General features: G+C 42.0%; 1 protein-coding gene across 1 annotated transcript; it reads left to right on the top strand.

Annotated features, from left to right (window-relative positions):
- Positions 1-10,599: 10,599 nt before the first annotated feature.
- LOC133390955 (uncharacterized) lies at positions 10,600-26,620 on the top strand. The gene is made up of 3 exons (XM_061640468.1): positions 10,600-10,921; positions 10,990-11,977; positions 26,308-26,620. Exons 2-3 carry the CDS (start codon positions 11,496-11,498, stop codon positions 26,618-26,620), a joined length of 795 nt encoding a protein of 264 aa, XP_061496452.1. The 5' UTR covers positions 10,600-10,921; positions 10,990-11,495.
- The last annotated feature ends 845 nt before the right edge of the window (positions 26,621-27,465 follow it).

Raw genomic sequence — 27,465 nt, 5'->3', positions numbered from 1 at the left:
CTCGATCCACCAGCAGCAACCAAACACAACAGGCATGTGGCCACGTTTATTCGGTGAGTGAGCTAGTAAGCCAGCCAGCAGTTTATCCAGCCGCTAATAGAGCAGACGAGTAATGCTTAAAAAAATCCGTAGTTGTTGCACTCGCGTACTTAAATGTATATTATAAATAACCATGCTGGTAGTAATGTACAGAATAGTCGGTGTAGTTGTGTTTGCGATTTCATAATTTATTATTAATTTTAATATCCATGGTATTGGTTGAATGGATTTACGTAAAACGATTATGTTTTAAATGGTTTGCAATGTGGTTCCTTATGTCAGCAACATTTTCTAAAGGTCGGGAAGCAATGTTTTGGAGATCGGTCAAGCCCCCTTCACTTCTCCAATCTCCATCGACTCGTCGCCCGCGAACAACCCTATCAAATGCAGACGGGGGTGTGTATGTGTCCCGCGAAGCATGCTTGCGCAAAAAATTGTGCAAGTAAACTATTGTCAAAACAATGTTTTTGGCAACATTCGGCTGCAGTTGTATGCCTTTGAGCACTCTCCATCGATTCGCTAATATTCCAAGCGAATTTTCAACTGGCATACGACAAGTAGAGTGCATTTTGTTGAATGTACGCTCCATTGAATCAGGATGATGCACCCCGCTGTACGGTCTTAAGCAGTAATTGGTAAAGGCAAATGCCTTGTCACCGAGAATAAAGTATGGGACTGGGGTTTGGTACGGGACCTGCAATGGCGTTGCTGGTGGAATGTTTAGTTGGTCGTTTTCTAGCTTGTGATACAGCCGTGTGTTTTTAAATATTCCACCGTCCGATATTCCTCCCTTACCACCAGCATCTGCCCATAAAAAGTTATAATCAGCATCGACCACAACCATTAAAACAATACTAAATTTTTTTTGATAGTTGTGATATTCGGATCCGCTATTACGAGGGCAAATAATTTCAACGTGCTTTCCATCGATTGCACCTATTGCATGAGGAAATCTCCAGCACTGCTCAAATCATCTTGAGATTGCAAGCCATTCTTCTTCGGTAGAGGGTAGCTAAAAGAAAATAAAATAGAGGAATGATTTCAATGCATGTTTTAGTTACTGTATATTTTAGAGCTTATGAGAAACATAAATTATGATTTTATGTTCATTTTCTTTTTTTTTCAGCTTGGCTACGACGGTGAGGGCCTCACTCCCCGTTCCCTCGTGGAGGCAGCCTACGCGGTTCCACAATCGTTGGACGACATCGATTGGGATGCCGCGGTTGCCTTCGACCCCGAGCCATTCTCTCCCACTCCTTCTTCCTACCCTTCTGCCTTATCCGTCACTCCTGGCACGATCCGCGAGGGAAACGGTGTGAGTGGGGCCGGCTGCAACAACCGGTTTCGGGCGCAACAGGCGCACCGGAAACCGCAGATCCGGACGATTTCGGCCGGTACGTGGCCGATGAGCTTCGGCTTATTCCGTCTCCAAAAAGGAGACGCATTATGAATATTCATCGGGAGTTATTAGAATCATTAAAAAAAATCTTTAAAAACATAACTTTGAATACTTTTTGAGTTTTGTACATCACATTAGTTACTTGATTGAAGAGCAACGTTCGAGGAAAAAAAAAATTCCGTTTTCATATTACATGAACCTTTTAGTAATGGGCGGGTCGATCCGAACCTATCGGGTCGGAGCCATCCGTAAGCGACCCGGAGTCGTTCGGGTCAACCCAAAAGGTATAAGTAGTTTCAGTGGGTGCCAATACTCCGGTAGGTGCGAGAAAGCATAAGCGAATCCGACCCGTTGGTGCTGCGAGTTCGGGTCGGGTCGGGCCACGTTATTCACCCAAGCGTCTTTCGTTGTAGGTTCGTGCTGGAAGATCCTGATGTACACCAGTAACACACTAACACCATGCAGTCGATCGGTTTTCTGCTGAATGATCAGCCCCATGCCGTCATCTGGCGCTTTGCCTTTGCCTTTTCTCGTTAGGCTACTTGCTTCACCGAAAGGGCTGCAGAGGTGTACTAGTCAATGAGCTTAAGGTACATGTTTTTTTTTAATGCAATGCTGTGCATCTTTTTATTCAAAATAAATTCATGGTAACATAATGGTAACGCAATTAGAATAACAAAATACGAATAGGAACATAACAATAGTGTAGCATTAGTAATTCATAATAATTGTTAACGTAAAAGTTTCACAGATTGTTTCGTAGTTCACAGATAACCCAATCATATTGGTGTGTAGGAGGTTACATAAAAAGCATGTGCATAACAAATCTAAAATTAATCTAATATTTGCTCTCCACTTAAACTTCTATTGATGTATTCCCACATGTTGCGGACGTAACCCTCGCAATCTTGGAATGTTATTAGAGAAGCACCATTTTCAATGGCTGTCATCAGATCATTCTCGTTTTCCGGATTAGCACGTCGCACAATGTTCTTCCACTTACTAAACATATTCTCAATTGGGTTGAGAAATGGAGAGTAAGGCGGAAGATACAGCAATCTTGCGTTAATGTGTTGGGTAATGCATTCCTTGACTTCATTGCATTTATGAAATGCCACATTATCCATTACTGGTTCAAAAATTCCAACTTCTTCCAATTTGCCTTTCAGTTGTAAAATAAAATCCTTAAAGGAAACCCGCTCAATCGCAGTTGTTTTGGCTACATAATGCACAATACCATGTCTAGCCATAGCACAAACGATGGAAATATTGCGGCTCCGAAGCTGTGGTACTACTACCACTGCAGGTTTGCCGACTGCCGAACGCCCCATTGGTGCACGCATGCTTACGTTCATGCCTACTTCATCTATGTAGATGATATTTCTCTCGCTATATTCACGAGGAAGCGACATAAACTCCACGGCATATTTTCGCCTTTCTTCAATGTTAGAAGGAGCATTTCTTCTCTCTGGGTGTCTATTCATACGTTTGAAAGAATAATGAAATCCTTCTATCGCTCGTGTTATGGTGGTTATGCTGGCCTGTATGTTATGTTCCTGCTCCAATTTTTGCTGCATTTTCCGTAGTGATATCGTGCAATCCTGGTCAATCCAACGTTTAATGCTGTCAATTACATCGTTCGACAGCTTCTTGGGTTTAGTCCCACCACGTTTTCTAGCTTCCACTACCCCGGTTAATCTCACTTTGCGCAAGATGCTGTATACCGTAAAACGGTTCAATCCAAACATCTCGCATATTTTTGGCACCGTTTGGCCCCGTTCATAAGCAGCAACAACCCTTTTTCGGTCTTCCAGCGATGTAGCTCTACGTTTGGAAGTTGTTGGCTGCTCTTCTTCGTCATTACTCCACGGAACTATCGCTTGTTCTAACATGCCTAAAACACATATTCAAATCGTTACAAAAGGATAATCACGATTCCCGCATTCAATACTAACTTACCTTTCGATTTCCGAAGATAATCACGTTCTTTTGATGTAATACTTTAAGTATTTTTTACTATGTTGAATGACTGCCGTGGTTTTAAGGTAGCAGTTTGTTTTTGATTTGATTTGCAAGCGTAAACATTAGGCAATATTTATACGAATTTGCAATTTTTGTTTACCGCCCACGATCGAGTGCTCAAATTGCTTTAATTAATGGCCCTGCAGTGTTAAAGCTTCATTCGAAGAACTAACCTGCGTATTATAAACTACGCAATATAGAAAGATAAGCGTACATGTACATGTACATAATAAAGATATAGCCTAGATTCCGATTCTGACAGCTGTGCGATTGAAAATAACTATTGTGTTATTAAATTGGACAGAGTAGCTTACACCATCTGACGTGTGAGCAAGTGGTAGACAGCGGTGTCTATTCAAAACGACTATTGTTATAAACAAGTGGACAGTTGTTTATTATGCTGGTAAACCCTGTAAATTATACCCACATCTAGCTTGCGCTGGTCGCCGCCAGATGCGCAATTCAGCCGTACCGGCGAACTCGTTCGTTCCTGGGAACGTTCGCTGCGACGCTCATTTTCACTCATTTCATAGCCCTCTAGATCAAAAATTAGAACACCGTGTAGATTTTGTACTGGCCAACCTAGCGGTACATCCCTGTCCACTCATGAGCGACGAATGTTTCTCGTCGAACGAGTTCGCCGGTACGGCTGATTGAATATAAAAATTACACCACAGAGTACGATCAATGTAGCCCGGCCTTAAGATTTTCGCGCATACAATTATGACGCACGATGTGTGTGCCGCGGCGTAATTCGCTACTCGTATAGCCGTCTCGCTTCTTCTTGTGTGTGCTTTATCGTTGCTCACCGCTTCAAGAACATTGCTGCTCACACACACGTCAGTCTGTGGCAAACAATTGGAGGGGAGGTGTGTCGGTTTGCTCCAGAAATCGTGCGTGATTTTGGTGTTCTGGATTTGGTTCCATGCCTGTTTGTTTTGGTGAATTTGAAAAGGTAAGAATCATCAACCGATGTAAAAGTGTGAGAGTAAGATGATGCTGATGGTGACTGATGCTTTTCTTTGTTTCTTTTCCTGCTTTCATCCACTGATGGCGTCGAGCATCGCCGAGGATATGATCGAATTGCGGAAAATTCTAAACGAGGAGCTTCATTCCGGATTTTGTTTGCAATAAGCTAAGTTTTGATAACACACAAAGCATACGGAAAAAGAGTGAGTAATCTTATTCTTAACTTTCATTTCTTCAACAGCGCTGAACTCATCCTCCAGCTTACAACGAACGGTCAACGGATGAGGAAGGAGAGGAGGGACGGCAAAGGTACACGCACAAACGTGCACACATCAGCCTTGTCGGAGAACGAGAACACGGGAGAGGGAGGCCGGCAACGTATCGAACCTCTTCATTTACGCTCCCTCGTGCGTTCGTGCGTGCGTGCGCGCGCCCGTCTATGTGTGTGTGTGTGCATGCCTGCGTACGTGGCTGTGTGTGTTTTGCCGCTTCGCGTTAACGGGATCCTACGGGATCATTTTGCGAAAAACACCAAGAGAGGGATACAGTATTGGACAAGAAGATAGGGCCTTTTTTTCAACGCACCATGCACATGGGAAAGGTTTATGTGTGGGTTGTACGTGGTTGTGTGGTTGTGTGGTTGTGTGGTTGTGTGGTTGTGTGGTTGTGTGGTTTGTGTGTGTGTGTGTGTGTGTATGTGTGTGTGTGTGTGTGTGTGTGTGTGTGTGTGTGTGTGTGTGTTTGTGTTTGTGTGTGTGTGTATCGATATATTAACAATCTTACGGTCTTCCTTTGCCATGGTTTTCCGAGGACGTCCGGGTGACTTGCGCGTTTCGGTTGTCCAAGCGCGTTTCGGTTGTCCAAGCACGTTTCGTTTGTCCGAAGCGCGTTTGCCACAAAAGTGCGCGATCGTTCCATCACGATCTCGATCGTTTTGCGCTTAATCCCAGCAGCCGCCATTCGCTTTATGATATGGCTCGGTACATCGGTACAATGTTTACCTGTTTTTTTTCTTGGTTTTTGAAGAAGTGAAAAAATCTTCGAAAAATACCAGAGGGGAGGGTGAGTGTGTGTGTGTGTGTGTGTGTGTGTGTGTGTGTGTGTGTGTGTGTGTGTGTGTGTGTGTGTGTGTGTGTGTGTGTGTGTGTGTGTGTGTGTGTGTGTGTGTGTGTGTGTGTGTGTGTGAAAAATCAAAGAAAATATGTTACACGAAGTTAAAATTGAGTCTGAACTCATTGCAATCCGAAAGAATGCGAGGAGGTTAATAAAATGTAGTACACATGCATGCAACATGTATCGCGCCGCCGCGACGTTTCTCGCTTTCAGCCCGATTGGAGGTTCTAAGGGATTATTTTAATGGGCGCCCAGATAGAGCCCGATGAGACCGAAATAGCATGGATAATGGTACCGGGGCTGTTACTTACTTTTCCGGCGCTACAACCGCTTTGCGGTCTTGGCCTGCCTTAGGAGTGTCCGAAACCGCTCACGGTCTCGCACCTTCGTCTGCCAGTCCGCAAGTTTGTTTACACGGAACAAATCAAACGAGCCCGTCAGGTTAAACATCTGGGGGTTATTTTAGAGGACCGATTGAAGTTCAACACTCATATAGACTGGGTCATCGCTAAAATGGCATCAAAGTGCGAGGTTATTAGTAGACTGGCAAAAGATCTCGAATTTTTTGGGATAGTTAAGCTCTACAAGTCACTGATTTCATCACACTTTGATTTTTGCTCGTCGATTCTATTTCTTGGCAATAAAGGACAAATTAAAAGGCTTCAAAGATTGCAAAATCGTATTATGCGGTTAGCTTTGGGGAGTGGCCTACGTACGCCGTCTGTTGTTATGCTAGATATTCTTCAATGGCTGTCTGAAGAGCAGAGGATTGTGTATCAAACCAGAGGATTGTGTTCATATTTAAACTTTTGGGGGCCTTTTGCCTTGTATTTAGGGAAACGCATCGTTCGAGGATCTGATGTCCACCGGCACTGTACACGCAGAGCAAATGAGCCAAGGGTTCATTCAGTGGGAAGGATTTCCTGAAGAGATGTAAGCTCTCGCAAAAAAGGAGATTTCGAACAAGAGCAGCATTTGAGCGCTAGTACCGTTTCTAGACAAAAAAAAAGTTACATTAAGATCAAGAGGCCGTCTAGAAAATGCATCGTGCTTGCCATACAGCGCGTGTATACCAATTATTTTACCACAAAAGTCACGTGTTGTGCAACTTCTCGTTCGAGACTATCACGAGAAGTATATGCACCAGGCGGATAATGTGGTAATCGGAGTTTTAAGACAAAACTATTGGATTATCAATCTACGAACAGTTTTAAAAAATGTGAAAAGTTGCTGCCAAGATGCATTTTGAACACCGCTGCTTCTAACGCACCTCTCATGGCGCCGCTACCAACATTTAGAACGCATTCATTCAATCTTCCATTTCTACATACAGGAGTAGATTCCTTTGGCCCTCTAGATGTGACCGTTAAGCGCTCTACTGAGAAACGGTGGGGAGTGATATTTACCTGTATGAGCACAAGAGCTGTACACCTGGAATTAGCAGAGAAACTAGACACTGATACTTTCATGGTGTGTTTAAATAATTTCCTTCATCGCGGCGGAAAGATAACACGGAAACGGAAAGCTGTACAGTGACAACGGTACAAATTTTGTTGGTGCAGAAAAGGAATTGAAGAAAATTGTCAAAGACATCGATCAGAGAATGAGACATGAGGCTGCACTAAAACATAAAATAGAATGGAAGTTCAACCCGCCTGCAGCACTGCACTTCTGAGGTTCTTGGGAGCGGCTGATTAAGAACGTAAAGAAAGCATTGCGAAATATGGTTGCTGAATGGAAGACGCGGCACCCAACACCAGAAACATTAAGAGCGACTTTAATTCGGATCGAATCCATGCTAAATTCGCGACCTCTAACATATTTGTCGCTAACATCAGAAAAAGAAGAAGTTCCTACACCATTCCATTAAAAAACTTGAAGTCGTTTACAATACTATTTTAGCCTCATCAGTGAATTAGATCAGACTGATGCTTACGCGCAAGCTTTTTTACCACTAAACGACGGTAAAGAAATAAAATTACGAAAATGCACACACAACCTTTCAGCTTGAGTTTAAGATTGCAAGTGTTTATAAACAATAAAAAAATGTCTTATATTCTATTTTACTTTCTAGGTTAACCCTATTTTCCGGGGTACGCTTTTTGCTATCTTTGCCTGTATCGCTTGTCTCCTTTATTTTCCGCGAGGACCGAAGATGTAATGTTCCCCCGCCTTATCCTTTGTTTCGCATGGAGTTTTTACCGCGATCCTTTTTGCCTGCTTGTCTTGTTTTATTGATCTACCCTTCTAACGTTCGTAGTGTGCGGGCGTGGGTTGTTTATGTTATTGCCGTGCATGCAATGGATGTATGGATCGCTTGCGATCCTAGCCCATTGTTTAATGCACTGAGTTGTGCGTTTGCAGATCGCGTTATGCTTATTTCGTATGGCGATACTCCGAAAGGATATTATTTATTTAGTACAGCGATAATGATCCATGAGTGGGATATTTTGCATAAGTCTGAACTGTTGATTATTCTGTGCCATACTGTGTTGTTAAGGGTTGTTAAGCTACATTTGTTAAAAATCTGAACCTATTTGTGATACGCATGTTCGTATAGCGTTTCATGTCTGTGTTTTATTATTTTGAGTAAATACAAAAGGACGGCTTGCGACGTACGAACGACGTAAGACGTACGAAATCTAGCCTTATATTTCTTAACGTTTTTAAAAAGACCGTTAAGTTTGAAAATATGATCTGCGAGGCAATCGCTCGTAAAGAGAAATTGAATTAAATGTAATTTATAAAATTAAAAGAGTCGCGTTCGCAACAATTCCACTTAATTGGTAGAGGTGTAGATTCCTTACCAGCACCTATTGAAAAATCGCAAGTAGATCGACAACACTTTAGATCGGCGCAGCACAATGGCTTAAAGGAAGAGTAGTAGAGACTGCAACAGCACAAAATGGACAAGTTAGATCAGAGTCGGTCAAAATTGCCCAAGGTGTAATAAAAAGACCATCAGTGAAGGGTGCAGTCATAGACGTAAAGCAGAAGGAACATTACTGGTTGTGATGAAGCCTCCTCCATCACCAACAAAAAGGAAAGTGCTATCTGAAGAAAATTTGCAGAAAGTCTCATCGAAGAAACGAATGATAGCTCCATGCAATTAGCCTCCAAAACTTCTGCAACAGTTGAGGAAAGAAGAACATGTATAAATCGCGGCGAATGTGTCACAATCCATAGAGATGAATTATGGTGGGGAGAATGTTACGAACAGGAGAATTAATTTCTTCCTCAACCAATTCGATTTTCATAATCCCAGTAACCATTGATTATCCTTCCACATCCTTCCACGTCAAAAGAAGAAGTTTCTGGTAACCCGAACCATCCGGTCCGAGCGGATAATCGGGTAAACGTGTAAGGACAAATTTAGTATAAAAGTAGGCCATATTTTCAATGAAGACAGATTCAAACGCAGAAGCTCTTGGAGTTAAGAGGTTTAATTTAAACATCCGAGATAGGATAGAGCCCCTGGGTTTCCGAGCCAAACATCCCCTTCCGTCTGCATAGGTTTCCCAACCTTAAGAATTAGGATTAGAAGCAACTAACGGGAAAAAACTGGTTAGTAGACAAGTATCAAAGACTCTATGTCCACAAGTCCGCTGTTTGTTTCTCCTCCGCTACGACCCTGCACAACTCTTGCTGAGGGCCAATCCTTCGCGTGAAATGCCGGGGAAGCTCGGTTCGTAACAGGACCCGATAATCGTCATACATTACTTTAAATTGTCCTCCTATTATTGTGTAGACATGTATTTGTAGGGCATTTGAGTGAACAGTGTGGATTGAACGGTTTACGTATAGTATAGTTTTAAATAATATAGTTTTGTGATTTGTTATGCATTCGTGAACCGAATCCTGTTTGCATTCGTTAAATGTACGTAGCCAGGTAGCGTAAGGACACTGTATGTGATCGGCTAATAATAATGGGAAAATTTTAACTGAAGGGAAGGTGAAAGATGTTAACACTCTATGTTATGATAGAATGATAGAGAAATGATTTTTTTTTATTTATCACTATCCAGCTAGATGTACATTAACAAGTCATACACAAAAATGATCACCATGTACCGTACAATAAACAAATTAAATATATACTTATATAAATAGATATAATATGCTACCTTACCAGTAGGAAGCAATTGTGATAATGTTTATTAACGTGATTACACTTGTTGATGTTGCTTATTTCTCTTTGTACGCCGATAAACGGATAAAAAGAAATTTCACTCATAACAGAAAGCGCCATTAAAGTGTACGGAACAAGACATTATTTTTAAGAATTATTCCTCGCAATTTGAAACGATGGCTACGAAACGTGAGAGAGAAACTGGTTCGCTGCATAACGCAAGTAAGAGTATCTTTCAAAAGCGATGGGCTGCGTGGGAGCGCTCCCAGCAAAATCAACCGCAGCCTTCGACTTCAGGTTTGTAACGATCAACGAGCAACGGTTGCAGTGATAGCAGTAATTTTACTTGTGCATTTACTATTTGCATTTGTGCTTTATCTGCAATCTAGATACGCAAGCGCGTCCAGTTAAGTGTTCTGACCGAATAAGTAGCTGGGACCGATCAATTGGAACCGATGGGTATGTAATAACAGATTAGTTTTGTAATGGAACTGTGCTAACACTATCTGCACTGCATTTATGTTCAATCTAGGTATAAAATGTCCCTTCGCCCAGCCCGGTTATGACCGAACCAGTAGCTGGAACCGATCAACAGAAACCGATAGGTATGTTGTATGCTTTGATTTAGTAATGGGGCTGTGCTAATTATTTTTTACAATTAAAGATACCCGTTCACCAGTTTCGAGTGGTCCAGAGAGTGATGGGGAGACGTAGTCGGCATTCAGCAACGCTGACGAAACCGATGTGCTTGACGACGGTATCGTGCAGGACGAGGGTTTGGAGCCGCTAATTCCCTACGCCGGAGTTTCGATGGAGGACGGTCTTCGGAATTGGGCATTCGAGACGAATCAAACACAACGGAGCGTCACGTTGCTGTTGCGTGTTGCTGTAAGTTATTTTATAAGATTTGTAACTGTGTATGTTTTTCTTTTTCTTTTTCAGCGATGTGCCTCCAGCTGAACGTGGTTTTGAGCTGAACTTTTTTGTCGCCGGCCTGCCGTTATTTAAAAGTAGCCGCTCGCAATTTTGGCCGATCTTGTCGCGTGCTCACAATGTCCCCCGGCTCCCTGTGAAGACGGTGGCAATATTTTGTGGTGAGTCCAAGCCACTCTCGCTGGATGAATACTTTGAAAAATTCGTCAAGGAAATGAACCGTTTGCAGGCGAACGGTTTAAAAATAGGCAGTCGTGTGTACTGAGTAAAGCTTCGGGCAATCATCGCCGATGCACCTGCGCGCGCATACATCAAAGGTAAGGCAAAGCAAGCGATTAATCTAAACATGATATGTAATTGTACAATGGCTAACTTTTTTTTGCAGGTGTTAAGGCGTTAAACGCGATCGAGGGTTGTCAGAAGTGCACCATACGAACGGAGTATGACGCCAGAACGCGTCGGCATTTCTTCCGTTACGGTGCAATCACTTGGCCAAGGACGGACAAAGAGTTTCGGGAAAACAAATACTGGGAGCATTGTACAAAAACTACGCCACTCTTGAAACTAAATAAATGCAACATGATTCGGAGCTTTCCGGGTTCCGAGCGAATGCATTTCGCAGATAAAGGCGTTTTTGAAAAGCTGATGCATTTGTGAGTAAGAGGTTATCGGTACCGTGATTGCCGTATGACAGCAGGGAATAGGCGTGCATTGTCGACGCATATCTGCCGCCTCAGGCTTCTGTCAGACTTGAAACGACGATTGCGGGACCTGCGGTACATTGAGTACTGGAAAGAGCACAAAATGTTACTGCAGGCCACCGAAGTGGCCTTTTTGAAAGACCTATCGAAACCTGAAATGTAAAACCACTTTTTGCTGCTATTCGTTGCAATGACGATGTTCTCTACACCATACCACCGTGCACGATGGGGCTATGCGGACGAGCTGTTGCACCAGTTTGTGGCAGACTATGCACAAGTCTACTGCCAGGAACTGGTCAACAGTCCATATTCCAACGTCCATAGTTTGCTACACGTGCTGGAAGATGTGGAGAACTTTGGCGACCTGGGCACCATATCGGCCTATGATTTTGAGGCTAGGTTGCACGACATCCGCCAATTGGTGCGGACCGGGCGGTATAGCCTAGCGCAGCCGGTAAATCGCATCTTCGAGCTGCAGCGCGTGGAAGTAAACCGGCTGAAGCAAGTAGTGCCAAATACAAGGCCTACTGTTAGAAGCGTGGGGCGCTACACTGAAGGTATGATTCGAAAAGGGTTTACACTGCACGACAATATTCGCTATCAATGGTTCCTGACCAAGGATGGCCATGTTATTCCTACCATGACGCAAAATTCGTCGGCGAAGAACTGCATGTGGAGGGCCATCAGGAAAGCACCTTTACTATCCCGTGTCCGTCGGAAGATATTAATGTGTGTAAGGTTCATATACGAAATATATGCACGTACACCATTATTTAGCTTTCGACTGGAATTTTGTGCAAATTATTAGCTGTAGAGGGTAGCACACCGGGTGAGTATGTGCCATTACCGCATACTTACCCGAGTATGTAGAATGGATACAGAAAGTAATAATAAACAAAAACCTGCTCTAAGGGAAACACAACATGATGTGTGACGTCGTGTCAATAAATTAAATGATATGTGATATGTTCCTATAATGTGATAAATAGTGCAGCTTCTAACAGCAATGAAACACAAGAAATCATTTAAAACATTGTTTCGTTTATTGAAAAACTGCTGCGTTTATAGCGCAATATTATTTTAATTCTAGTTTGATCTAAAGCTATTACTTGAACATCAAAACTATTCTAATTAACTACCTATATCAATATTGTTAAAGGAAGAGTACGACTAAATAAAGAAAGAAAATAATCCTACTTCTAAAGTTTGAAATTCATTCAAAAAAAGCTTATCCTATCTAATTCAAAACAGTATGGAAAAAAACTACAATTCATTGTAGTTGTTCATTTCGTTTTCATTTTTCTACAGCATGGCTGTCAAATTGTATAATTAGGATAAGCCCACCTGTAGAATAAACCCACTTTGTTAACAGTCGTTTAATTATACTGCTCGAATTTTTTCCCCGTGTATGGTAATATGCGATATCGAGCAGTCGTTTACTGTTTTGACTGATCGTTTATTTTACATTATTTTACCAGGAATGAACAACAAATGAACTCGGTTAAACCAAAATGGACTATAAACGACTGTTAAAATGTGTTCATTTATTCGCGATGCCGGCTAATGTTTACGGAAGTACGACTGCTATCTCATAGATGCAACTCACGGACGGTATATTGCTGGTAGTGCGGTGGTCCACGGGCGAGAGCGCTCCATGCAAATGGATGGCTGCCAATCGGCATGTTGAGATAGCAAGCATGTTTCTCATTTAGTTTGATCATCCTTTCTCATTTGAACACGAAGAAGGGAGCACCCATTTTGAAAAAAAAAAACCGTTTGACAGCAGTGACGAAGCGCAAAACAAAAAACAATTATTTCTTCAGCGTTCGGTCGATTTTACACAAGTTCCGAAAAAATACGATGGCAGCAAAGCGTGATAAGGATAGTGGATCGGTGTACAAGAAGCGTGATCAACTCTTGAAGCATCGAATGATGAAATGGGAAGAAACGCTTCAAGACGATGAAGGTAACAGTGATTAACGGCACACTATTAGAAAAGCACCACCGTGTTTATATGCATCGCAAATGTTGCAAATGAGCAAGCAGGGCCTTCTTCACGGCCTTCCGAGCAAGCGGTTGTCCCAGAGCTACCCGTGCAGGTTGACGAAGAGGTGCACACGGAGTTCGGCGATTTAGGTAAATTATTAACTAGTTAAAAGTGTTGGTCTTTCTAACGTTTGTCACATTTCAGCTGCGACAAGCGATGCAACGAATTCGGATGATGACGATAATGCTGGTTTCTGCGAAGCCCTATGCGATGACTTATCCTTCAAGGATGCTCTTCGTGTATGGGCTTTGGAAACCAATCTATCGCATCGTTCCATGAATTCGTTGCTGCAACTCCTGCGCAAAAATAACCACAGGGAACTGCCAAAGGATGCGCGTACCTTTTTGCAGACTCCTTCTTCTGCCTCCACGCGCTGAATGATTGCAACGGTCAACAGTGTTATGGGTGGGAGGACAATGGTAGCTGTATTTGTGATTTTATTTCGTGTTTTCTTGTTTTAAAAATGGTTGGTGGGGGGGGGGGGGGGTGAGAGGAGAGTGGGAAGATTGTTTTGTACTAATACATTTTCCATTGCACTATAGACTTGTGACTCCAAATTTAGGGACCATAGAATTGGATTATTTTATTGATGGGTTACCTCTTCATAAGAGTGGATTGAACCAATTCTGGCCGATTCTAATGCGGCTCCCTGAGATGCCAGAGGTGCCGGTGATGCCAGAGGCCATTTTTGCGGGCGAATCCAAACCGGAATCGGTTGAGGATTATTTGCGATCGTTTGTGACGGAGCTAAATTATCTAGAAAAATTTGGCATTCTAATAAATGGTCGCCAATTTAAAATTAAGCAAACCCCGGTACCAAAATCCATGCGACTTTTCGCTAACGGATTGATTAAATGGCGCCCGATCAGACAATCCGATAGAAGCACCTTTCAGCCCGCTTGGCAAAGAGTAACTCATTTTGATGCCTCTCGCTACCCCTGGCCCTAGTTTTAAAGGAATCATGCGACACACTCGTACTCCACTACCCCATCCCATGGAAAAACGCTCCCACCAACGAGATGTTGACCAAAATTTCGCTGTGTGCATGAGACACACACTCGCACTCCTCCAGCCCTCCACAGCTGGAGCGTTCACCGTTGCGAAGATAGAATTTTTGCTCTGAGCGTGAGACCCTGAAGCGCAAGAGATGACACTATGTGTAAAGACGATCATAATTCGATATGGTCAAAATGCGTCGATTATCGTTTCATTTATCTGGTAAAGATGTTTTCACTTCATGAAATTTTTAACGTTTACAACTTGGCTGATAACAATAGTTGAAATGTAAATCAGAATAAAATCAATTCATGTAAAGTAAAATAAATTCCATTATACTTTATTTTGACTACATGATCAACACTTGTACATAGTGCCATTTACTTTGTGTTCTTCACTCTCGCGCTGTGTTGTGATCGTTCGAAACTCATCGCCAGAACGAATGCAAATCTCATTTGGGAAGGATTGGTGCCGGTAGATGCAGCGAAAATTATTAAATGATAATAGAAAAGTGGTTAAGTAAATCGTGAAGGATGTCAACGCAGGCGTAAATTAATGATCCCTTAGGATCTCGTTAACGCGAAGCCGCAAAACACACACAGCCACGCAGGCATGCACACACATACACACACAGACGCGCGACAAAATCCGGAATGAAGCTCCTCGTTTAGAATTTTCCGCATTCGATCACATCCTCGGCGATGCTCGACGCCATCAGTGGATGAAAGCAGGAAAAGAAACAAAGAAAAGCATCAGTCACCATCAGCATCATCTTACTCTCACACTTTTACATCGGTTGATGATTCTTACCTTTTCAATTTCACCAAAACAAACAGCGATGGAACCAAATCCAGAACACCAAAATCACACACGATTTCTGGAGCAAACCGACACATCCTCCCCTCCAATTGTTTGCCACAGACTGACGTGTGTGTGAGCAGCAATGTTCTTGAAGCGGTGAGCAACGGTAAAACACACACAAGAAGAAGCGAGACGGCTATACGAGTAGCGAATTACGCCGCCGCACACACATCGTGCGTCATAATTTTATGCGCGAAAATCTTAAAATTTAAGTTATTAATGACAAATTGTATCGACATTTTCATACTCTGACGAACTTTTACGAAAGATATGTAAAAACTTAATGTAGTGCAATTAAATTCAGTGCAATATCATTAGCAGAACATAACATTTTGATATTTGTTTGTAAATTCAGATCCTAGGAGCTACTACTTTTTTGAACAATAAGTGTAGAGACACAAATTTTGTCTGAGTCCAGAACAGCAACAGGGAAGATGTCGTACCCTGAGTGTGGAGATGTGTATGTGTGTGTGGTGAACGTTGCCGCGACAAGCGTGCTTTAGAATACAATGCGTGTAGGAGGGGGTAAAATCGCTTGGCTCATTGAAAATACAGGCAAAGTTGGCGCGAAGCAAACGCAACACTGCGGATTGTATGGAATCATGCGCTAGATTCACCGGGCGATCGTGACAGTCATGGGGCAAGGACACGGATCTCCGCGGAGCACACTCACCAGGCACACGAACTTGTCAAGGTGACGTTCGCCGCATGTCCGGCACTTCACTTCCTGCTGTCATCGAGCACACTCTTTTTTTTTCTCTCGCCGACCTCGACAACGAACGGACCTATTCCTTCGCTCCGCGAACCTTACAAATCCTCGTATCGACTTCGATCTCGATCGGACGTGCTCAACCGATCCCGAACAATCGATTGAAATAAACTAGTTGTTATGTACTCACGACACTAAACGCGTTCGAGACTTCAAATTAGGGACCAAAAGTAGATTCCAACAACAGTGCCCCTAAAGGCTATTAATGCCGATTTGCCTGCTCGGGCATACATAAAAGGTGTGGTGGATTGCTTATAGCAATGTCTTAGTTGTAATCAAGTAGCCATTGGTTACAGCAACCGTGGTTACACTGAATATCGAATAAATGTAGTTAGTCTTAGTTCACTCTTAGAACGGTTTACATCGTCTTTTAATCGCTCCCACAAAGGTAAAAAACCAACAATTTACATAACATGCTCATCAATAATTTATGATTGCAATTTTTTAGGAGTTCAAAACTTCAACTCTCACAGGTGCCAAAAGAGTCAAACGGTTACAACCAAAGATCCCGTAACACATCGCACCTATTATGGGCAGATTGATGATGAGCCACGAAATCACGACGATTTCAAGAGGGATGTATACGTGGGTCACTACAAAAATGCAACTCCTTTAACATACCTTGATAACTGCGATATAATTACAGATGTTATTTCGAGTGAACCTCTGCATTTCCGCGATTATGGGATATCTCGGAAATCTATTCGGGAATGGTCGGAGGGAAAGTTTTCTGCCGCAACGAAGTGATCTCCACAGGTACATAAGGCAATTTCCAAGGACCTGGAGCAGCTAAAGTTACCTTTAGAATTCGCTCGAAAGGATCGAACTTTAAAATGAATAAAGTTCTGGAAAGGAATGGAGCATAATTAATTCCTACACAATGCTAGTTCGATTATTTAAAAAGGCAGGATAACAGATAGGAAGTATACCCATGTCATGCATTATTTTGGTGCCCTAACATTGTTGAACTCCTAAGAGTATGAGGAACATTGGCCTTATGCAAGGGAATTATTGCGACAATAGGTTATAGATTTCCCGAGCGTGTATGACCTTACACTAGTGTCAAGCAACGTTAAGAACCTGATACATGTGTTTGACGATGTAGACAGGTTTGGTCCATTGTACACATTTTATCGGCATACTCTTTCAAAGCGTTCCAACAAAAAATTAAAAAATAAATTAAGATCTGGCAAAAACTGCTTAGAACAGGTTGTTACTAGGCTGTTTGAATCACAGCATATCCAGTATGCCAAACTAGGAAACATAAAATCATTCCCTTATGTTGAAAACAATGGTCAAACTGTATATCTCCATGCGATGGCAGATTGTACGTTGAAAGCGGACGTCAGAAATCATTGGTTTTCGTTGAAAAATAACAATATTGCGATGTACAAAACAACATCCCAAGAGGAAGGTAGCATGTGTGTGCATTGGAACATTTTTAGCAAAACCTTAGAGAGTTTTAATGTTCCGTGTTCGTCCTTGATTATGAATATCCGGTCCACCAGCATAAAGGATTTAGATTTCTCCATAAAAAAGATACCAATCGAGGAGATAAAGTGCAAATTAGTCGCCGTGTATACAAAAGAAGCAGATGTTTTTTTAGTTCATCCGAGTACCACACAGCAAAGTATAGGTATTTTCTCCATCATTGTGTACTTTTTAATGTTTTTTAGTAATAAAAGATTCATTAATGTAGTGTCGGACAAATCAGTAGGACCACTAATGAATTTATTATTCACTTATCATATTTCATTACCTAAAATGAATCAATCTTTACCAAATATTCAAGAAAACACTTTTAAAATGTTTAAGGCTGTTTTTAAAGTCTGTTGATATGTAAACAAACAAAAATGTAAAAGATGATAAGGAATGATAAGAAATGGCAAAATAACTAAAAAAATTATACGCCAAAATAATAGGACCAGTTCAGAAAATTTGAATATTATAAATATTTATCATTATTAAATAACAGCTCCAGCGTAAAATTCGCAATGTGGCCAGCCCGTACATTTGAAAAAAATAATAATAACAAAACAACCTTACCCTGGGCTAACTTGGCAGAATTTAATATTTGGTAGCATGCCCATTGTTCCGGATGACAGTTAGCATCCTTTTAGACATGGATTCCACCAACTCTTGGCAAGTCGATGGCGGAATGCTGTAACAAGCTGCCTTTAATTGCTGCCACAGTTTCTGTTTAGTTCGAGAACCTGGCGGTGCAAGTTTAGATTTAACAATCTGCCACAGATTCTCGATCGGATTCAGGTCGGGCGATTGTGCAGGCCAATTCATGACATCAATTTTGTGATCAACAAACCATTTTTTAACCGCTTTTGCGGAACGTTTTAGATCATTGTCATGCATCAATTGCCATTTCAATGACATCTCCCACTCTGCATGAGGCAGCATGACAGTTTGGATGATGTTTAAGTATCTGTGTTGGCTTATGATATCTTTTATCCAAAAGATAGGACCGACACCGTACCTAGAGAAACATCCCCAAACCATGATGTTGCCTCCGCCGTGCTTCACGGTTTTTACAGTGGTGTACTGTGGCCGGAAGGAGGTATTCAATGTACGACGCACCCAGCATTTCAGAATCCGAACCTACCAAATTCACTTTGGACTTGTCCGACCACAGTACATTTCGCCACTTGTTGAGGTTATCACCTGTTATCAGGTTATCACCAGTCGAACTCTTGAGCAAACTGCAACCGGGCTTGAACGTGGCTCCGTCAAAGCAACGGAACTTTGCGGGGACACCGGCCGACCAGGTTGTATTCAAATAGGCGACGCAGCACTGACGATCACTTACGGACAGTTGCAGCTCGTCGCTAATTGCCCTGGCCGACTTGAAAGGCTCGGCCTTGCACAATCGCGTTATCCGAGTATCATCCCAAGCGGTTGTCTTGCGTCCGACCCGTTGATGTTTTCGTGCCCGTGCTATGCAGCGCGTTAAACAGGAATATTTTGGATCAGCCAAGTATTTCCGCGATTTTTTGCTGGGAGTACCCAGCAGCGGACAAACGTTTAAAATCTAAACGCTGTTGTAGTGTGGAGTGTGCATTGCGGCCCATCGTAGGAATTCCTTCAATTAAGCGCTTGAAATAGCTTAACGCATAGACCAGGGGTCTCCAAACTACGGCCCGCGGGCCGCATGCGGCCCTCAAGAGCTATAATGCGGCCCACGATGACTTTGCCAGAGTTAATATAAATATTTCGTTATTATGAATTTTTAAAATTAAAATGTATTTTTTACTTTTCTCAGACAATAATCAAGCTATAGTAACAGGAAACTGTACAAATATCGTAAGTATTTTATTATAAAAACGAGATTTAAACGTTCACTCATCAGTTAAAGGTAGCGCCAAATGGCCCTCAACATAATTATTTTTGAAGCAATGCGGCCCGCGAGCTGTAAAGTTTGGAGGCCCCTGGCATAGACGAAGGTACAGTATCGGACATTAAGATAGGGCATTAAGATTGCGTTGAAAGTATTCTGATAATGTGTGTTATCATGAGAAACAACGTGCGTTTACACTTGGATAAAAGCTAAAGTTTGCATCGACAGTAGCTCTTGTTCCTCGGACGACAGCGCAAGTGTGCTGATTGATGAATGTGCATGCGCAGCGATGCAAAATGGACACGCGCACAATAGCAATGAACTCGGCATTCCCTCACAGGTGTTTCTCCAGTGCACGCCATTGAAAGGCCTTCGTGCATCTCTGCGTTGCACGTTGTGTGCGCATGGGAAACTTTGTGCGTGCATTGAGCTGGCGCGCAGGTGTTCTTTTCGATGTGCGTTTTGTTTCATGAGCGCGGCAGTATTCTGTTATCGTTTTGAATGAGTAGATGCCCACTCGCTCACTCATTGATAGTTTTTATCCATACGCTTTTTTTGCTGCTCGACAACGATGTGATTCATCGCGTATAAAAGCAGAACGCAGGCAGTGCACGGCATCAGTCGTGTTCAAGTGTTTAACCAGTGTGTTCTTGACGGTCTAAGCAAGCAATTTTTATTACAATGGGTCGAGGTAAACATTGTACCGATTATCAGCGCCATATCATTAAGCGAATGGCGGCTGCTGGCATTAAGCGCAAAACGATCGAGTTCGTAATGGAACGATCGCGCACTTTTGTGCCAAACGCGCTTCGGACAACCGCGCTTAGACAACCGAAACGCGCTTGGACAACCGAAACGCGCAAGTCAACCGGACGTCTTCAGAAGACCGTAAAATTGTTAATACATCGAAAAAACACTGATCGCGAGGGCGGAGGCCCTGCTTATTACATCAAAAACCTAACCCAAAACACAAAAAAAACTACTAACAAACACACAAACCACACATAAACCTGTCCCAACGGGTGCATGCTGCGTTGAAAACACTAGGGTCCTATCATTCTGTCCGATACTGTACTCACCACAATTTCGTCTCTCAGTGCAAAGGAAGCTCGAAACACTCAAGTGAGTGCCGTAATATTCTCGCATTAGTACATTAGCGCACATGTTACTTAAAGACAGTGCGACTTGCCGCTAAGCGCTCCTATAAAAAATGTGTACGCATTAGTTCACTAATTTAAGTTAAGTTATCAGATAACTTAATAACATAACATACTGATATTTAATAATGATAAATGATTTTTTTTAATTCAGGAGTAACGGTCCAAAAAGGCCATATTGCTAATAATAAATGATTATTATATTAAAATTTCCTGAACTGTTCCTTTTATTTTGGCGTATGACTTTTGGGTTTTTTACATTTCTTATCATTACTTTTTTGTTTGTTAACTTACCAACAAACTTTAAAAACAGCCTTAAAGCAAACAGTCTAATAGTGCTTTTATGAAAGTTTGGTAAAGATTGATTCACCTTGGGTAATGAAATATGATAAGTGAATAATAAATAAATCAGTGGTTCTATTAATTTGTCCTACACTGTGTAACTTCAGTGGAAGTATTTTTTTTTTACATTAAGTTCGAACTTTAAAGGTTATGTTATTCGTGTTCACAAAATGCTCTGTTGTGCGGTCTACTTCGGCGCAAGCCTTCCTAATTGAGACGACTCTGGACAAATCGAAGTTTATTTTTAAAAAAAATTGCCACCAATTCATCGTTCGCGGACACATACCGATTGTTACACAATGATTGGAAAAATTTCACCACCTTTCTTCACTTACGTAGAGGATGCTTCTGCTTCTTGCCCGTGCCAGTCCAGGAACACTGTGCTTGGAGCTGTATGCGGAAGATCAAATGCTTTACTTCAAAGAGTCTGGCGTTAGATTCCTCCATGGTAATGCGATTGTTCTCCCATCTCAACACAGTTTCAACATATGCTCGCTCTGCCAGCTTATCTTCAAATTCCACCTACTCTTCTACGCTGTCTAACATGTTGAATTGGAAATTCTCGTCATATGTTGTCCTCTGGCGTCCGCACACGTTGTTTTCAACGTCATCCAAAGTCACCTGGAGCAGTGCGATATCTTTGTCTCGCCGAGTAAACCGCTTTTCCAGTTTGTCCACGGATGACTGTAGCTAATCTACCTTCTGGGACAGCAATGTGACGAGGTTGGGTGTCCAAATCATTGTGTAGCATATCTGCTATAAAGAACATATTATAATACACACTATCAGCTATAGACACATAGTAACACAAACTTAGGAAGCCAAACCACACTATTGTAACACATTCATTACACATTCAGTAAAGCAGATTATACCATATCAAAGCAACCAAAAGAATTCAGGCCACACCGGTCATAAAAAAATCAATTGTGACACACTTAACAGAAATAACCGAAACGTACAACATAAGCAGGAACAGTTTATGCATTATAACCCAAAGCAGGAACAGTATAAGCATTAATCCCAAAACAGGAACTTAGTGACAAACACCATTGGTTTTATCAACAAAAGACAAACGTAACCAGCTTAGTGAAAACAATAACTTTCCAACATACAACCCTGGACCATAGGTGCGAAACCTTTAACTTTATTTGAGTATAAATAAAACCAACTCCGATCATGGCAGGGCAGATTCGTTCGGACTGTCAGGATAGGATTATGCCCATCCAACATCTATCGATTTCTCATTCAAAGAGTTTAGGTATGTCCCCCTGCCCAAGGTAAAGCCTCTAAACTCCAACGTTTCCAGTAAGGGAAATCTCCTAAGGGTTTCTGTGATCGCCTGGACGATCAAATGTCGAAAATCCGCATCGAAACAGTATCCACCACAGTTCTGCTTATTTCGGCAAACGATGACCTTCCTCAAACGATGTTTGAAGGCCACCCTGGCCAACGCGAGTTCAAAGTTAATACATGGCAACCGTCCCAAAATCGAACAAACCGTGACTACCTCAAAGCATATCATAATTGGTTCCGTTTTGGAAAACTTGGCCAGAACACGATTTGATAGTGACTCTGGTAATAACGCTGGCTCCAAAGTCGGTGCTGCTTCTAGGTCAACCACGGTAAACCTCGAAACATTAGAAGGTGCAGCTCGACACGTGGCTGAAGCTGATGACGACGGTGATTTTGACGGTCCAGCTGAAGATGATCATGGTTGGGGCGGTGCAGTTGATGATGATGGAGGTTTTGATGGTCTAGTTGATAGCTTTAGGGGCCCTGTTGATGATGATGGTGGTTTTGGCGGTGCAACTGATGATGATGATAGCTTTAACGGCCTAGGTGCTAGCTTTAGCGGCCTAGCTGATAGCTTTAGCGGCCCAGCTGATGATGATGGTGGTTTTGGCGGCCTTGTTGATGATGATGGCGGTTTTGGCAGTGCATTTGATAAAGATAAGTTTAGCGGTCTATCTGATGATGATGGTTTTCCGCGCATTGCCTCATTCATCGTCGACATCATTCCAGCTGATAGTGTTGCATGCTGTTGTGCCCATAATGGTTTTAAGCAACGGTTTTCCATGGTTGCCCGGCGTCTTCTATCCATTGTTTTACAGGTGCACAATTTTACCTGGTTTTTAAATCAGGTGAGCTTGAACACTCTCACATTTTATTACCTTTTCCGGTAGGGAATAAAACACAACGACATGTTTAAAAAAGAGCAAGGAAAAACGCATTTCAGGATTTTCCACATGTACTGTACACATTATTTTCTGTTGAAATTCTTATCATGTTTGCAAGAGTATCCTTCTTTTACAAAAGTAAACCATTCTATTTTGAACCATACCCTAAACGACACTTATACAGGGTTTTACAAGTCAGAATAGAATGTCAGCAAAACAATTTCAGAAGCTCAAGATTCACTTTAGCTGTCATACGTTGTTGTTTCACCGCACCGATGCTATTTTCAATAGCGCAATTTGATTTTTAAATCGCTAAATCGCTCATGGTTTTCCGCGCATTGCCTCATTCATCGTCGACATCATTCCAGCTGATAGTGTTGCATGCTGTTGTGCCCATAATGGTTTTAAGCAACGGGTTAGACAGGCAAATGCTATGGAGATTTGCCCCCGTTCCACGCAACGGTACGGAATGCGTATTTAAGCACGGGTTTATTTTGCGAATTCTCCCTCTTCGTATTCTTCCGTTTTACCAACGGAAATTTGCATTACCCCATTCTGTATGTATCTTTTTTGTATTGAACTCAATGCTGTAGGCACTAAATGTTACCCCTCACTACAGTGTCGATAACCCTGAACTGATCTGAAATCAACCTTTTCCATGGTTGCCCGGCGTCTTCTATCCATTGTTTTACAGGTGCACAATTTTACCTGGTTTTTAAATCAGGTGAGCTTGAACACTCTCACATTTTATTACCTTTTCCGGTAGGGAATAAAACACAACGACATGTTTAAAAAAAGAGCAAGGAAAAACGCATTTCAGGATTTTCCACATGTACTGTACACATTATTTTCTGTTGAAATTCTTATCATGTTTGCAAGAGTATCCTTCTTTTACAAAAGTAAACCATTCTATTTTGAACCATACCCTAAACGACACTTATACAGGGTTTTACAAGTCAGAATAGAATGTCAGCAAAACAATTTCAGAAGCTCAAGATTCACTTTAGCTGTCATACGTTGTTGTTTCACCGCACCGATGCTATTTTCAATAGCGCAATTTGATTTTTAAATCGCTCAAGTTATTTTTTTAGAGGCCTTTCGCATCGTTTTGCAAATTCAAACACTCATTTTTAGATTATATGATTGAGATCAATGCTTTTATTCATTTAAGCATTATATTTATGAAATATTACGTATTTATGGTAAAAATGGCGATTTTCTGCGCAAAAAGCTACATAAACATTGTACATGTTTACATACGCAAGTGCTCGTAGCTTTTTGCACAGAAACACTCATTTTTTTACAATAAATACGTAATGTTTCATAAATATAACGCTAGAAATGCACTAAATAATTGATTTGTATACAAATAATCTCAAAATTCGTGTTTGAATTTGCAAAACGATGCGAAAGGCCTCTAAAAAAACAACTTGAGCAATTTAAAAATCAAATTGCGCTATTGAAAATAGCATCGGTGCGGTGAAACAACAACTTTTGACAGCTAAACTGCATCTTGAGCTTCTGAAATTGTTTTGCTGACATTCGATTCTGACTTGTAAAACCCTGTAATGTTAATGCTCTTATTCGGTTTTGTACTTCACAATCACACCGCTATGTAACGATTATTTAAAAGACATTGTAAGCGAGCTCTATAAAATAATCGCCTTCAACTTGGTGTTGAAGTAGTCTGACTAAATGATTCGTAACGTGGTTGGCACACAACACCCGATTGGTCGATCCAGAATCGTGAGGGGATAGATATCACTAGCATGTACCCGTAAGTACGTTTTTTTCCATAATATCTGTACTAGTAAAAAAATCTGTTACCAGCTGATCTTCCTTCAATACCAGGGTAGCATGCATGCAAGAAGGATACGCTTCAACGGGAAAGATAGAGATGAGTACTGCAATGGGCGGTAATAAGACAGATAGATAAAGATATACCTTTTGTCCTTTTTTTCAATCACATGGCACGATCATATGGTGCCGCCATTTTATGCGCGCACCGGAACAGCACACCAATTACGAGAGTAGCTCACTCCGCGACAGAGAGTAACTCATTATCAATACAACCATTGAAACGCGCCGCCATAAAATCAAAACAAAGCGCTCAAAAAAGTCGCACAGACCTTCCATGCGACTACTTTTATGACAGATTGCGTCGCAAAATGTAAACATTGCTCGTGGGGCGGGTTTTGTAGTGGTGTCATTTATTTTGTTTACACCCGGTACCGCAGCGTTTAGTTTTTCATTCTTAGGCCGACATGCGGCCGCGGACTTCCGCTTGCTGAAAAATGTATGGATATGATAGTTCGGGAATGTTGCCGTTGACACTTTGTATATGGGTTTGACATCAGGTGGAATTCCGGTCCGTGTATTTTTGGCCTTAAATGTCCTAAAAGTAACTAATAATCATTCCCCGAGCTGTTTAATACATAATTTAAATGAAACTAACATGTGAATGATGAGAATGATCCAAGCTGCAGTCCAAGAAGTGCGAAAGTGACAGCTCTACAGTAAAACTACTTACAACTCGCTGAACATGTCTATGTAATCCTCGACAACCCTGGATCACGCACACAGCAAATTCCTTCTCACATTATTTTGCCAGTTTTTCTAACAACAAATTATGTATTCAAGTTCAAAAGGCTGGTAAGTGTTTTTACACATTCTATTAATATGTTATGTGAGTTTTTGTGGGCTGCGAAGGGTCCAAATAATTGTCCGTTCTGTGTAGGTGTAGCTCTTCCCGAATCGTGTCCGATGTCGCCAATTGTTCAGCACAAAATTGCAGGTTATGTGTAAAGGTATAGATTACGCTTGTATGCAAATCACCAAAATATGTTATGCTTTGTAGACTATGGATCATTTCAATGAAAAACGACGGCTGTCGCCAAGCAGAACTGCAGATTGCTCCTGAGGCGAAGGTAGCGTCGACGCCTCGCTTAACGTTGGTTGAGCAAAACCTTGCCCGCCAGGGCCATACGCCGGTAGCGAGCCAAGCGCAGCCAGAACCTTCTGGGTTGGGCTCAGCGATCGCACGGCTTCGTAGCTCGTTACGAATAGTTCGAAAGCCAGCACCAGCAACGGAAGCGGCAGCGGCAACGGCAACAATAACGGCCGAACCGGTTACAACAACCGCTCGGAATAGCACGCATACAAAAACGGCCAGCGCACCACCGTCGAGCAGCTCGATGGGCACAGTGCCCAAGAAAGTGCACCCGATAGCTTCTATTGCATGCAAAATAACCTCTCACACTCCTGCTTCTAATCCAAGGCCGTATGCCTAACCCCATCCATCCAGCAAGGAAGCAATGCTTCCACAAAACATGTCCAATTTCATGGACACTGTTTTAAAGAAGCTGGATGGTATAGAATTAACAATTCAGGAGGTGCGCCAGGAGCAGAAAGCGCAACGAGTAAAGCTTGAGAGCTTGGAAGCTGCCGTGCAGCTGATGCAGCCTAGACTGAAAAAGCACGGGGGCATGCTACAGATATTCAAGGACTCGACTACCACGGCGGAAGGATTTCTCGACCAGATCAGAGCCACCATTTTTGCCGAGCCGCTTACTTCCACCAGAACAGTGCCAGAAGGCTTCTCTGTGTGGAAGCAATGAGTACCGGGGAGCAGGTCGTCGAATTTGAACAAAAATTAGCTGACAATGAATATTTTCAACATGTGGTAGATTGGCTGCGCTATCACATAACTTCAGGTAATTCGACCACAAGAATGACGCAGGCGCTGAAAGCTATATTCAAGCCGGAAGCTATCGCGGTGTGCGGATGGAAAGGCGCGAAGGGGAAAGATGCGCTAAAAGATTGTAATACAATTTGCCTACTGTTTGAAACAGTAGGCAGTACAACAAAATTTACAGTAACTCACCTAGGTGTGAAAAACTTTCTTGTAACGAAGTTTCGGTATGGGGAGTATAATATAAAAAAAGAACCTTTGAATATTGCTGAAGCAAACAATGATACGGAGCAACAGCAGGAGGAACAATATTTGAAATTTAGGTTTATTTTTTTCCATTATCTAGAACTAGTGTATTGTATTTATATGTAGTGCTGTATTTTCCATTGTGGATAGGATCAGCTAGGATACGCTTTTTTAAAACTAATTTCATAACTAAAGGAGGATATGATTGTATTAGTGTTCTACCTACAGATGGACACCTTCTATTTGCTGACGACTTGAAGATATTTCTTCCTGTGTCCTCTATTGTTGATTGACAATCGCTTCAGAGCTTTTTACATAAATTTTCATCTTGGTGCTCGTCTAATGAGTTAGTGCTTTGTCCCCCTAAATGCTGTGTTGTCTCTTTTGGTCATCCCAACAGAAAAATTTCATAGAACTACTTTTTTGGTCAAACTCAGATAATAAGAGAGTCTTCAATAAAGGACCTTGATGTTTGATTCGATGACATCCTCACATGCAACTACCAGATCAACCATGCTGTTGCTA

The sequence above is a fragment of the Anopheles gambiae genome, chromosome 2 (genome assembly GCF_943734735.2).
Source record: "Anopheles gambiae chromosome 2, idAnoGambNW_F1_1, whole genome shotgun sequence".
In the NCBI taxonomy this organism is placed as follows: domain Eukaryota; kingdom Metazoa; phylum Arthropoda; class Insecta; order Diptera; family Culicidae; genus Anopheles; species Anopheles gambiae.
This window is presented reverse-complemented; position numbering and strand designations above follow the sequence as displayed.